The 14,094-nt window shown below is 44.0% G+C and overlaps 1 protein-coding gene across 1 annotated transcript in view; it reads left to right on the top strand.

The window, feature by feature from the left end:
* Positions 1–8,112, top strand: part of LOC126528457 (multidrug resistance protein mrp-7-like) — a 138,503-nt gene extending 130,391 nt beyond the window's left edge. The window contains exon 22 of the mRNA XM_050176339.3: positions 5,826–8,112. Within this exon, the coding sequence (XP_050032296.3) occupies positions 5,826–5,976 (151 nt within the window). The 3' untranslated portion in view covers positions 5,977–8,112. The remainder of the gene's footprint in view (positions 1–5,825) is intronic.
* Positions 8,113–14,094: the final 5,982 nt, after the last annotated feature.

Genomic DNA, 14,094 nt, shown 5'->3' with positions numbered 1-14,094 from the left:
TGCGTGGCAGAAGTCCCACGAGCGCGTTTCTTCGCCTCGAACGTGTCGTGTCTGCCCCTGCGCCCGCGCGTAACATGATATAATTTATATATATATATATATATATATATATATATATATATATATATATATATATATATATATATATATATATATATCCCGCGCTTTCCGACGGCATACCGGAGCTGCTCGTGGTTGCCAGACGCCGGCGGCGACACCGAAACTCGCTAAACCCAGGCTGTGCGCTACCACACTACTCCCCTTCCTCGTAAAATGAATAGACAACTATATTAGGCAAGGATATCGGCAGCACAAGTATAGGCGAACAGTCAGTCAAGTCCCAAATTGTACAGGTTAACGCACAGTTCCTCCTGAACGTGCGGTCCACGGAAGTGTGAGTCTTGGGCGCATCTTGGTTTCGGTGTCATTGAGCTGTCCATCTACGTGCGCCGGTTTCATTCAGCCTACAGAGATGAGTTGGGATCGTTCACGAATTTCAATTCTGGAAGTTTTTGACTTGCGACGAAGTACTTTCAATAGGCCGTCGTACGCTGGCTGAAGGGGTTTCTTCACAGCATCGCGGCGCAAGAAAACATGGGTGCCGCTATCCAAGTCTTTGGACACGTAAACAAGCCTAGTCTGCTTCGCTCGAGTAGGTGTGGGACGGTGGCTGTCCATCATAGTCCGCAAGTGAGACACGTTCTGGAGGGGGTCGGGAAAGTGCTCATTTGGCTCGCTTGTCTAAACTGGCCAGTGAGGTGAAGGGTGCTGCCATAGAGAAACTCGGCGTTAGTGCATTTCAAGTCAATTTTCAGCGTTGTGCGCATGCCGAGAAGAGCAAATAGCAGCACTTCGGTCCATCGAAATGGTTCTCCGTAAACTATTATAGAAGATTTGTGCCGCCGATGCATTTGCTCAACCAGACCATTAGGTGCTGGATGGTGCACGGTGGTGCGAATACGAGGTGTGTCGAGGACAGCGAGAAGTTCCTTGAAAATTGCAGGCTCAAATTGGCGTCCGTAGTCTGTTGTGATGGAGGAGAACGTTCCGAAGCGCGCAATCCATGTCTGCGGGAATGCCTTTGCGACGGTCTCAGGAGACATATCTCGCATAGGAACGGCTTCCGGCCAGCGAGCGAAGCTATCGGCAGAAGTAAGAATGCAGCAACAATCCTAAGAAGGTGTCAAAGGGCCAGTTATGTCGATGTGGAATTCTCTGAACCGGGCGCCTGGTGGCAGAAAGGTTGACAACGGAGTCACAGTGTGAGGCTGTATCTTTGAACGTTGGTACTGAGTGCAGGTGCGCGACCACTGTCTCATGTCTTTATTCACACCTGGCAACAGGTATTGCGTGGTCACAAACCCTTACGTTGAACGGGTTCCCGGATGCGAAAGAGAGTGTCGAGAGTCGAATACCATAGTGGGGAAATTATTCCGGTACAAATCGGCGTGGTGTGCCAGTGTACATGTCCCATGCAAGTAGTTGCGTATATGTTTGCAAGGGCATGTCTTGAAAAAATGACCGTCGTGGAAGAATTTATTAGCCCTCGGAGTTTTTCATCACCCCTTTGTTCCAATGCCATTTTGTCAACCTTGATCGAGTTTTAATATAAGGTTACGTTCCTCATTTATGCGCGAAAGATTTCATCAGCTGCAGCCTTCTAAGAGCCGGCGACATGGCGAGTATCAGTGCACACTTCTGATATGAATTCCAGTTCTAGAATTTCTCTTGATGGCAATCCATCTGATTTCGTCGTTAAAGCGTGGGTAAGTGGCTTGTGACCAGTGAGAATTGACCTGTTCTCCAAAAAGTGACGGCAATATTTTACTGCCCTATACCTGTAGACAGCGAGTAACCCACGTCCGTAGGTGCTGTAGCGGGTCTGCGCTGGGGAGAGCATTTTTGAAAAGAATGAGAGATTTCAATTCATCCTTAATGTATTCCTACAGTATGGCACCCACGCCATTGCTGGAAGCGTCTACCATGAGGTGGGTTGGTGCATCAGGCAGCGGATGAGCGAGAAGAGCTGCAGTCGCCAGATGATCTTTGATTGTGTTGAAGGTGGCGTGAGCTTCATCCTTCCACTCCAATGGTGCTGTGCTTGGTCCGGGTGTTGAAAGAAGACCGTTTAATGACATCAGTGTGCGTGCACAAACTGTTATAAAAGGGCGATGGAAATTAACAAGCCCAAGAAGCTGTCGAAGTGTTCGCTTGTTGGCCGGCATACGGAAGTTTTGAACAGCTGGGACTTTGTCATTCAGTGGCTGTATACCGTCATGCATTATGCGATGTCCCAAGAGACGATTTCTGCTGCTCCGAATAGGCATTTCTCTGGGTTGATCACAAGTTTGTATTCGCCAAGGTGAAAGAAAAGTTGCCTTAAGTGAGTGGCAGGTTCTTCAGCTGAAGTGCTAGCGACCACTGTGCCGTCCACTTGCGCATATCAGAAATACAAGCCCCGGCACACCTCATCGATTAACCGCTGGAAAGTCTGTGAAATACAATCTCTTCAATGCTATTAGCTGCCCGGTTGGAAGAAGTATTCAAGCTATTAAACTGGGAAGGCTTAGTAGTGAGGATCAACGGCGAATATCTCAGGAACCTTCAGATTGCAGATAACAGTGTCCTGTTCAGCAATGCTGGAGACGAATTACAACAAACGATTCAGAACCTTAAGAGAGGAAGTGTGAGAGTGGGGTTGAAGATTAGTATGTCGAAGACAAAGGTAATGTTCAATAACCTGGCAAGCGAACAAGAGCTCAGGATCTCCAGTCAGCCTCTAGAGTCTGTAAAGGAGTACGTTCATCTATGTCAATTACTCACATGGGAGCCTGATCATGAGAAGGAAATATACAGAAAAGAAAAATGGTTTGGAGTGCATACGGCAGGCATCGTCAGGGTTCACAAGTCTTGAAACCCGCGCAATGCCCCTTGCGCAAATGTTTGCTAGCACATTGCGCGACAAAAAAAAAAGTCCCAGCAACTTAGGTATCCCTACATAGATGAATGCGAAAACATTGCGACGCCTTCCCGATGATGACTCGTTTTATGAAACGTAAAAGTATTGTTTTCACGTCGCCTTGTATCATATCTCGCATCACGTGCCTCGGCCTCGTTCGCGTACTTACGCAGACGTCTAAAGGTGCCAGTAGCATATACTGACTGAGAAGTCGAAGGTTCGTCTATTGGAGCGCACAACAGAAGTCACCGAAATCACCGCACCGACTCACATTGGGCCAGTGCCGTCAGCGCTTGCGCAGACTAAGGGGCAGTATGGGAACGCTGGCATGACGAGTGGCATCAGAGCCAGGCGGTGGAAGAAGACGATGGACGCGCGTGCAATGACACGAGCGCGTCTCTGTGACCACGTGATATTTCGTACCATCTCTGGCCACGCCGCCGGATTTTCCGTTTCATGAGCCACATAGTTCGTTCGCATTAAAACATAGAAACATGAACGTGAAATTGTAACATGTGCGCAGTTTGTGCAGACCTCGTCATACAGTTAGATAGCAGTAAGGCGGCGGCAGAGACTTGGAGGCTGTCAAAGAAGCTTGAGAACAAGGACCGCGCAAATAGCGACGGAACGAACAATGCTAGGCATAACGTTAAGATATAGACAGAGAGTGGTTTGGATCAGAGAGCAACCGGGTATAGACGATATTCTAACTGACATTAAGAGAAAAAAAATGGAGCTGGCCAGGTCATGTAATGCGCAGGTTAGGTAACAGGTGGACCATTAGGGTTACGGAATTAGTGCCAAGCGAAGGGAAGTGCAGTCCAGGACGGCAGAAGACTAGGTGGGGCGGTGAAATTAGGAAATTCGCTGGCGCTAGTCGGAATCGGTTGGCGCAGGACAGGGGTAATTGGAGATCGCAGGGATAGGCCTTCGTCCTGCAGGGGACATAAAATAGGCTGATGATAATTATGATGATGAAGGCGGCTGACGAATGATGTAACCGTGCATTCAAAAGCAAGTGATTATGTGTCATTAACAGACATTAATGCAAGAATATTTATGAAAGCCGCCACTTCCACGCTGTTCAGTACTGAACGATTGAATCATTATTACGAGCAAACTATTGGTCTTCGGGCACCTCCTCCACATGCTTGATTTCAACAGGGCGTTAACTTGCCCCGTTGCCTGCGCTGCTCGCCACGTTGTTCCTATTATCCGGTGACAGAGCAACGTCATGGCCGGCGACCACTCCCCCGTCCTGCCAGTGATTTTTGATTCCACGCGACCACCGCCTGAGATTTCCGCGCCATGAAGCCGAAAGCCACGTCGCATTCACACGAGGTTTTTTATTATCGCCATGAAGACATATTCTAATTATTTTTGGCGCTCTTTAGAAATGCAGTTTTCAATAAGGCCTGCTTGAGAGTTCCGCATAAAGTGAGTCGAGAGTGCACATATTGCTACAGGTTACAGCCTGACTCAAGTAAACCAAGTGAAGTAGTGAATGCAGAATATTGAGCTGTGTGGAGCTGTGATTGTATCAGAAATTTCTAATGTTTAGTAAAAACGTAGCTTGCTATCCTTTTTCCTTGCTTCCTCTTTTCCAATAAGCACTAAACATTTCTAATGGTGAATCGTGGCTTTTCATCACAATAGTTCACTTCGCGCCCGTTGTGAACCTTCGCAAGATTGTGCTCTCTTCGGGTGCATGTACACCCGCCCAGTAACCCCTTAGAGCGACCGCATTCTTTGCCACGAGAAAATTACATTTAATGCGGTTAGCATTCTTAGCCTACTTCATTCCCCTTATGTCTGTCTAGCCTCTTCACACCATTTTTTCTTCAATGAAAAAAGGGAATTCCCCGGTGTAGGGTGGATTGTAACCCGCGTCACGCGGGTTCCCCAGAAGCCCGATGCTTTGGCGCGGCACCACGATTTTTTTTTTGTCTTGATTATCGATTCATTGACATGTTAGAAAAGCCAGCAACACACTTGTTTCTTTGAACAAAAAGATAAAGCAACGCAGTGGCAGTTAGCGACCCCATGGCTGACCTTCCCATATTTTAATTGCTTCAGGTCTACCAGAGCCTGCACCACGGGCAGCCAGTCAGGAGCAAACGTTTGCGTCTCGAGCACTTCAATGTAATGTGTTGTTGCTCTCGCGAAACAGCAGGGTTAGAGGACGCCTGTTGTGGTCGCAGTAAAATCCGGCCATTCGAGCGCGGCGTAAACACTGGAGGCCAGAAAGTATTATCATATCAAAAGACTTTTCTAGTATCTTTGTTTTCGATGCTAGAAACCCAGCATTTCCTCGGAATGTGAGCGAATAACTATCAGCCTTTAGCACGCACCTGTGCACAACCTCTGCAATCTCGGAGCCCACGCAAAAAAGAAGGGGGGAGGGAGGTCATAGCCCGTCCGCCACTAGATGGCGCAGCGTGTCCAGAGTCTCCAGGAACCCAGCTGCAGTACAGTGCGGCGTATGCATGACGCGTTTCAACGATAGTAATACGGTGTGCCGATACATTTCTTAAATGCTACTACCATCAATGTTAACAGCCATCGTGAGATGGTTTCTGCCGGAATTCTTTTTCGGCTTAGCGTCGCCATGAAAGTCGGATGTTTCGGGTCTATCCGCTCTATATTTGCGCACATTGCATCCGAACAAGGTGCTAAGGAAAACAGCCAGTAAAAATGTTACATCGCGAATTTCGAGTGCGAATTCCAGCGATTCGCTCAGACGGGAAACAAATTTATACCTGTTTCTTGGTGCACACAATATACCGCAGACGCTAATCTCATTTGCGCATATCTTTGATTCATTCCACGTAATGTCAGTGGTTTTGTTCTGTTCCTCTTCCGACAGGATACTGCTCATGGAAGACGGCAGAGTACTAGAATTCGGCTCAGTATCGACGCTACTAGACGACCCGGGCTCTGCGTTCCACGCCCTGGCCTTCGAGGCTGGTGTTCTCTCTGGAGAAGATCTGTCCAGCACGAGCACTACGGCGCTGTGACCTTGAAGAATAGTATTTCTCAACGAGAGGAAAGGCTTCGCAAATTAAGGGGAGCGAGAAAAGCGCGTGTGTGTCTTTTGTTGGGTACTTTTTATATGCAATAATTCTTTCTGGGGCAAGCTAGCCCTTTTTTCTAATTACTATACTACTTTTTACCTCTTTAATGGAGATACTGAAAGAGATATACGCGTGCGAGTATTTCGGCTGGTCCTTTGTGCTGCTTTATAAAGTGGCAGCGCTTTGTACTTTGCAAATGTTTTCGTGAGATCCTGCCACTGTTACATCTTTGATGCACAGTCCAACTGCCAGAGTACACTGCAGATCAGGGCTCCGCGGCATGCAAGCGCGCGCTTGCATGCCGTCCGCAGGCGACCAGCGATCAGATTTTCAGCTGCTCGCCGAGTTTAGACTTATGGTATGTGGGTCGCTGCAATCAGATTATGGCCATATGATGAGAAAAAACTACTATTTTGTCGCCAAGCATTATAGACGACAGAAGCTCTGGCGGCGTCAAGCACATCAAACCAAGACAATTTGTATGGACGCAGTCGATCTTCCCTCTCAAAACAGTTTACAACCTTTGCGCAGTATCTGTCTGCTACAACAATAACTGTCATCTGTCTAGATTGTGTTCCCCTTCGTGAAAACTATGCACTCGCTACTTTGCTGTCAAGAATGCTGTGTCACGCTGATAGCCGCATGCCGTTCGTGGAAAGGCACGCAAAATATGTGGCAATTATTGCTGTGGGACACAAACACCGCAAAGAGTACAAAAACGTTTCAGAATTAGGAGTAGATAAGAGATCGTACAACCACCATGACTACCAAAGATATCGAAGCTACGAATTCCACGACTGCATGGCAGCATTCATATCGGAATGCTACACGTGTTTTCCCAATATGTTCGCGATATGTTTCGATAGCGCCTGCGACAAGACGCTTTTATTGGGTGTTCTCATGCTATCTTTTAACCTTTATAAATGTTTTCACGCATTGTGGTGCATTGGAAGTAGGCGTCAGCCAAGCTTATTCGGTTCTAGTGACATTAGCACCGAGTAGGCTTCAATGGCGGAAAGTAAATCTCGATTGGCACCACTGGCACTAACGAAGTTTTTCGAGGCTATGTACTATAGGCCAATGCAATGAACAAGCCACTTTTAATTGACACATTTTAGAGGCCCGTAATAACGTGACCAAGCCTTGGCGGGTCGCTTTCCTGACAATATGCTAGCCCGTTCCATAACGGTATTACGAGGCAGGCACGATCGCTTCTCGTTCAGTCCAACTGATACAAAGGGCTGCGGCTATACAGTACGACTACAGCTACAAGTTTCCAGAGGTGCGTAGTGTTGACCTTAACTCAGCCTTAAAGTGACCTAAGAAGATACACCCAACATCATTGTCAATCATCCAATTCTCAGTAATAGCTTACTTGTTGTGGTATAATATAGAAATTTCTTGTTAATCCTCTAAACGCCAAGCACAGCAGAAGTGTTTGGCTTTGCTGATGATTCTTGTAGTTATTTAATGCACATCCATATTGGCAATCAGCAATGCGGGATGCCTTTTATTCACGCGGTTCTGGCTTAGGTGAAGTACCGCGTACAAACTACCTAACTTTTGTTCGACAAGCAACAACAGTTTTTATTTACAGAACTGAAGTTTAAATTTGACCACATGCGTTGGCGTCATGAACATAGTAAACGCAGACTTTTCTTGTCATGCGTGTCCCGCAAGACTTGCAAAACGTGACAAGTCGCCACCTTTTGTTGGAGCAGCACACTTGGGCATGTCACCACTAGCTGATAATTAGTTTCAAAAACCAGCAAGCAGGCAACTACAGGAAGCTCTTCGTCCGCCCAGAACCATATTCGCACCCAGAACCATATTTGTTGCGAGAAGATGGTGAATTAACAAGGAAAGGAAAGGTAATATATTTCAAAACCCATCACTGCAGTTATATTATACGTACGTGAGGTGTCGCAGATTTAAAAATATCGCAGGGTAAAGAGGAATGAAAGTATTGTTCAGTGAACGTGAGAAAATATTTTTTGTTGTATGCTACTCATGTATATGTAACACTGATATATATAATGTTTTTATGTATAACAAATAATAAAAGCTGGTGGTTGGTCAGCGTTGTCTCTGTCGTCTTGTCTGTTACGGTATTCATTTCTCTTGCGATAGCAATTATATAGACGCTGTAGGCACATTCACACCATCGTCGTGCGTTCTCGCTCTACGGCGCATGCGCAGCACGCCGCAGAGGATTCGAGCGAGGGTTTCCAGAGAGCCAGAGTGCGTCTGGCTACAACGACGATGAATCGAAGTGGACGCACCGTCATCACTACTGTCAATCGCATCGGCGACGGAGCCGGGTCAGAGAATTATCTTTCGTTGCAGTCATGAGCGTTGGACGAATGCACACATAAGCACACTAGTGTTCCTGCTGAGCTGCAATGTCACTGGTCTGAGCTTAACATGCAGTAACCGTATCTAATTTTTCGCTGGGCGCTGAGTAATGCCAACGATCGGCCTCATATCATGCACCATCGATGTGGGATGCCTGAAACGCCTCTGGCTGCGCGCCTCATCAAGCCAACGTTGTGAGACGCCTGGTAGCTGTAGGGGCGTTGTTCTTTCTGCACAGAGGGAGCTGCCTCGAGCAGTGTGTCGCGCCAGCACGTTGCATCCACGTATATTGTGAGAACAGCGCCCTTCAAGCGCAATAATAAACCTTGCTATCGCTGTTAGTCCTTCGCTGTTCGGGCGATACTGTCAGTGATTTCACACATAAAAAGCAAAGGAACAGGAAAGATGCACAATCATTGCTAATTACACAGCTACTAATTAGCAAAATAACATTACAGGAAATTAGTGAGACAGCAAATAATTCTTTAGTTAGTAGTTGAAAGAATTCAAGCTAGATGACAACTTAATGGAATATGGTAAACTGTTCCAAAGTTTAAGCGCGCAGAAATAGGGAGCCATCTTTCCGTAATTAGTATGACATAAAGGCAACAGGAAATTTCCTTGTGCTGCAAACATTGTGTTATTAGGATTAAAAAGATCAGAACTAACGAGGTTGTAAGAAACTTATTGACTCAGTAACTTGAAAAAGAATATCGCTACATGATAGTTAAACCAATCAGTAACTTGAAGAATGCGGTTCTACGTAGTTATAAAGAGGCGTTAGAGAAAAAAATGGCTTCGCATTATAAAGCGAATAGCCTGATTTTGAATGTGCTGAATAGAAGAAAGATGACAATGATAAGTATTACCCCAAGAACCGATACCAGAAATGATATCACTATGAATGAAAGCGAAGTATAACGATAATAATGCTTCTTTGGAAAAAAATGCACGTCATTTGAGTAGTGCTCTATTGCCAAGTGCTCCTTTTTCTTGGATGTGTGCAATGTGTTAGTAAATTTAAGGTGGGATCTAACTTGATGCTGAGGAAAGCAACACAAGTGGAGGCAGGAATGTCATGCCCATTGAAGGTTATAATCGGAGAGCAAGGTAAAGGTCTCTGCGATGACTTAAATATCATGAACTGCGTTTTCGTATGGTATATAATTAGAAAATTGGCGTTTCACCAATCAGTAATTTTAGACAGATCACTGTTTAGTTTCTAAGTTAGCGAAAGTAATAATTTATCTGCGGGGGCAACAATCCTATCGTCTCCGTATAATATAGATAGTGTATAATTAAGGCAGTCAGGCAATCATTCATATAAATGCAAAATAATAGTGGACCTAAAATCGAGCCCCGAGGCACTCCTTAGTTAATAATTTTGCTTTCAGAGAAAGACCCGCTTGCGTAGACTTTTAGTTCACGATTAAATAGATAAAATTTTAATATATTAAGAGCAAGACCAGAAATTCCAATAGACTCCAGTTTAGTAAAAAAACTTTATGGTTTATTGTATCAAATGCTTTAGTAAAGACTAAAAAGACCGAGCCAACAAAATATCCGAGATCAAGCAAATGTCGAATATAATCAGTTAATGTTCTAAAAGCCAAGTTAGTCGAGCTTGCTGAAGGAAAACTGTACTGACAAGGTTTCAAAAAGCTAAATTTCTAAGCTAACTGTTAATAAGACTAAGTATTACCTTTTCAACAACTTTGCTAATTGAAGGTAAAATACATATGGGACGATAGTTACCGACTTGAGCTTTGTCACCCTTTTTATGAACAGGAATTACTTTAGCTTTTTCTTAGACTTCTAGGGAAGGTACTGGTTTTGAAAATAAGGTTAATTAATTTACTGAGAGCATCAGAAATAGTTGGATCAATAAGCTTTAAATAAAATGCGGAAATTCACTCAAGACCAGGGCTTGTGTTCTTTAAGTTGGAGACCTAAATAAGGACTTATTCAGACGTTACAGGAAACAAAAAGAAAAATTATTCGCATTGGCTGGTATGATACACAGAAAAAACATGGGTAGTATTATAAATATCATAAAAGTGATTACTGAACGCACGAGCAACGCTAGGCGGGTGAGTGATAGTTACATTATTGTAAATTACTTTTTCATTGGAACTAGAATGCGGTACATTCAAAAACTAGTTGATAAGTAGCCATTGTATTTTTTATTGAAGCTTATTTTTCATGAATTCATATTCTTAATATTGGCTTTTTAAATTTTTTCTATAAATTAATCAACATGTTGGATTATTTCGGATAACGTAACGCTAAATTACATTGAAAGGCTGTTTTTTAGTCTTCCTATACATAGTTCCTTTTTTCCTCATGCTCACAAGTAGTAATGATCCAAGGATTATGAAGAAATTTAAATTTCTTTTTGCACCTAACAGTGACAGTGTTAGCATGAACAGCTTTTAAAAATAAATAAGGAAATAACTGAAGTGCTTCTTCTGGATTTAGTTTCGTATCTATAACTGTCCAGTCAATTTTGTCAATTGCATCAACAAAATTTATCGTATCAAGACGAGACGCAAAATTGCAGAGATCTGACCCAGGAGGGTTAGATTCGGAAGTCACGAATGCAGGGTAATGGGATCTGATATGTCTATGTCAATTATACCAGACTCTGGGGAAGGCGAAATATTAGTGAGTGCATGGTTAAGAGGGAGCTGCTTCTTTGGGTGGAAAACCTCATTGCCGAAGTTAGTAATTGCTCAAGTCCAAAGCCAGTAAAACAGTCCATATAAGCGCATGCAATGCTATTGTCGACATCAAGCATGTTAATATTTACACCACCTACAATTAAGACAGGCTTGTTTTCACTAGTAATTGTTTGAAGAACTAAGCGAAGATGACGAAGGAAATCAGGTATGGAGAATATAGAGAACGGTAAATACAGCCAATAATAATTCCGCCCCAATAATTTGGAAGAGACAAGGCATCGGTTTCGATCCAAACAGTTTCGCAGTGAAATAGACATAGGGAAAGGTCCAGTCTGCGTTTATATTTATTGTAGGGTGCAACAAAACTTTCGCTACCATCATGTCGATCTGCTACACGGTGACAATACTGAGCCTGATAGGCATGGAACCCGTACAAATTGCTATCTGCAGGGCCAAGCCATGTCTCAGTTATGCAGATGAATGAAAAAGTGTGGGAAAGAGAGTCGATGAATGAAGATATGTTATCATGATGCTCACGCAAGCTTCGCGCATTGATGTGAAGCAACGGACAATCAGCAGATTTAAGCATAAATGTAGCTTCAGATGGGGAAAACAAAGACATGTTTGAAGGATTGGTTCACCGACTAAAATACAGACAAATAGCAAATAATCAGGCTAAGTTATAACGCTAAGGTCAGACTCAGAGCTTATGAAGAACGCTTTGCTATACTTAGCCTTGCGTGCTTTAATCTGTCAGTTCTCTTTCCAAAGGAACTGCCAATTATGCTGCTTCTTTAGACCAAGCGCTCGGCTGAATAGGCGTTTGTTCTCAAATGTGAGGTGCTCATTGACATATGTAGGGCTATCATTCTTACCAGAGAGCCCAATCATGGAACTTCTCAGGCGTGCTATCGAGCCTTACGGAGGAAATCATTCGTCTTGACACGCGAGCAAAGCCCAACAATTAAATTTTTATGCCGTGACTAGCTAGTGGCCCGTCATCGCTAAGTTTTTGCTTATTCCATATTTTGTTTCTCTGCTCTGTATTCCGCCTTATTTTTTATACAGCTTCTAATCCAAGGGTCCCGGTGCAGTGTCTGACTATGGGACCCTTGTCTATATAACATTTCTTGTAAGCAGTTGTTATGAACAAATAATAAACTGAAGCTGAACATCATAATACGAAAAATTATTACGAACGGTCTATAGGTTTATTTGTACGTCGGGCCTGTTGGAATGGTTCAATTTTTACTGATCATGTAGAGCCAGAGAGCGCAGTTCACTTTTGCATAATGAAAGAACAATTCACGGCATATTACACCCTGTACATATAACGCCGTCTCATAGGTATAGCTAAATCGTACATACATCTTTATGAAATAGTGAAATGGCTATAGTGGAATAGAATGCCCCATAATAAACAGCTTTTTCTATATTCCAAAATTTTGTTATACCATATTTCAAACTTGCATAATTTTATATATTTTTATTAGGTACACATTTCTCATCTTTATTTTGTTATGTTATACATATTTTTAGTGATGTTGGGCCGCTGTGTATGTGCAATTGGGTATTTTCCTATTCTTGACCTCTGTGATAAATCAAGTGAGCGAAGCGAACAAGGTGATTGGAGGTGTTCAGCATTTTGTTAATTGCAACCACATAAAGAAATCTGACGACGCAGCCAGAAATTTTGCAGTAGAAATTCAATTTTAATGTGAACATTTCAACATAAATGTAGTAAAGCACCGAAAAAATGAAAGATGACGCAAGGACAACCACCGCAGATGGGCGCCGAACTCGCATACTCCGCATTACGCGTTCGGTTCTTCACCAATTAAGCTATACCACGGCAGCTATCGTCGCCAGAGGTTTGCCCCCGAGGGCTCCGTGATCGCTGCGCACGCGCGAGCTGAGAGAAGGTGAGAAAGGAGAGCAACTCTCGTCTACAGGATGTGACTTCGCGTGTTGGTTTGTTTGTTTGTTTGTTTGTTTGTTTGTTTGTTTGTTTGTTTGTTTGTTTGTTTGTTTGATGGTCTGTTTGTTTTTGGCTTTTGTGGAATAGGTACTCTCGAACGTAGCTGAGTCATTGCCGTCTCGGGTGTCGGCTGCAAAACGCTCTGCGTGCGCTCTTGAGCGTGTCCAAAGGGCCAAAGCGTGCGCGATATTCATGCAATCGCAGTTTGGCTTGTGCCGCCGTGGGCTTCGACTCCGCGACATTTGCTTTCGCCATATGGGAATTAACGGCTTGCCGACAAGTAAACCGCCGCTGTACTTAGGTGAATAGTGCCCTGAAATAACAGATGGCGCGTCGGTGCGTTGGCAACTGCAGTGGAAACCGGTCACTGAGAATAGCGGGTGATTTAATCGCCCGAATACGAGCTACATTATCAGTGCAAATCGTGAAAAGCGTACGGTATGAGCCTTACTTCCATCGTTCAGTCGGTTACCGTACGTTTCACTGCTATCCACTTCGCATTTCTTGATATCCCCTAACGATCTGCTTCAAATATCGATGGAGTGTCGGGCAGCTCCTCTTTTAATTTTATTTCTTATTGGTTGATTCAGTCAACCTCTTTTTTTTGCTTACGACTCGCGATGGGCAGCAGCGCTACGGCCGCGAAAGTTTCGCTTTCGAACAAACCTTTTCAAATTAGGTTTTCGCACATGTCCACGCGATAGGAACTTTCAGCGTTACATTCGATGCTATATTTTTTTTATTCTATGTGACCTAGATTTAAGGGACCTCCGGTTGTATTTACACGCAGAGGCTTTTAGCAAAAACACATGTCAGCTGAAAATCAATGCAACGTGCCAGTTCTTTTGGATGTTGCGATGCTTGTCAAACTGAGTATACTATCCCCAAGTAATACTAAGCTACTTACCAGTCAGGTGCTGAGACTTCTAAAGGAGTTTTTGCAAGGCTTTCCTTCTAACTCAGTATTGTAACTGACGCCTCCCAAAAGTGTGAAAGTGTTATTTGCCCTGCAGCACTGCGACGAGTTAAACATCAAGGTCCAGAAGC

This window comes from Dermacentor andersoni, chromosome 9 (assembly GCF_023375885.2).
Source record: "Dermacentor andersoni chromosome 9, qqDerAnde1_hic_scaffold, whole genome shotgun sequence".
NCBI lineage: Eukaryota > Metazoa > Arthropoda > Arachnida > Ixodida > Ixodidae > Dermacentor > Dermacentor andersoni.
The sequence above is the reverse complement of the archived record's forward strand: the minus strand, read 5'-3'. Positions and strand labels throughout refer to the sequence as shown.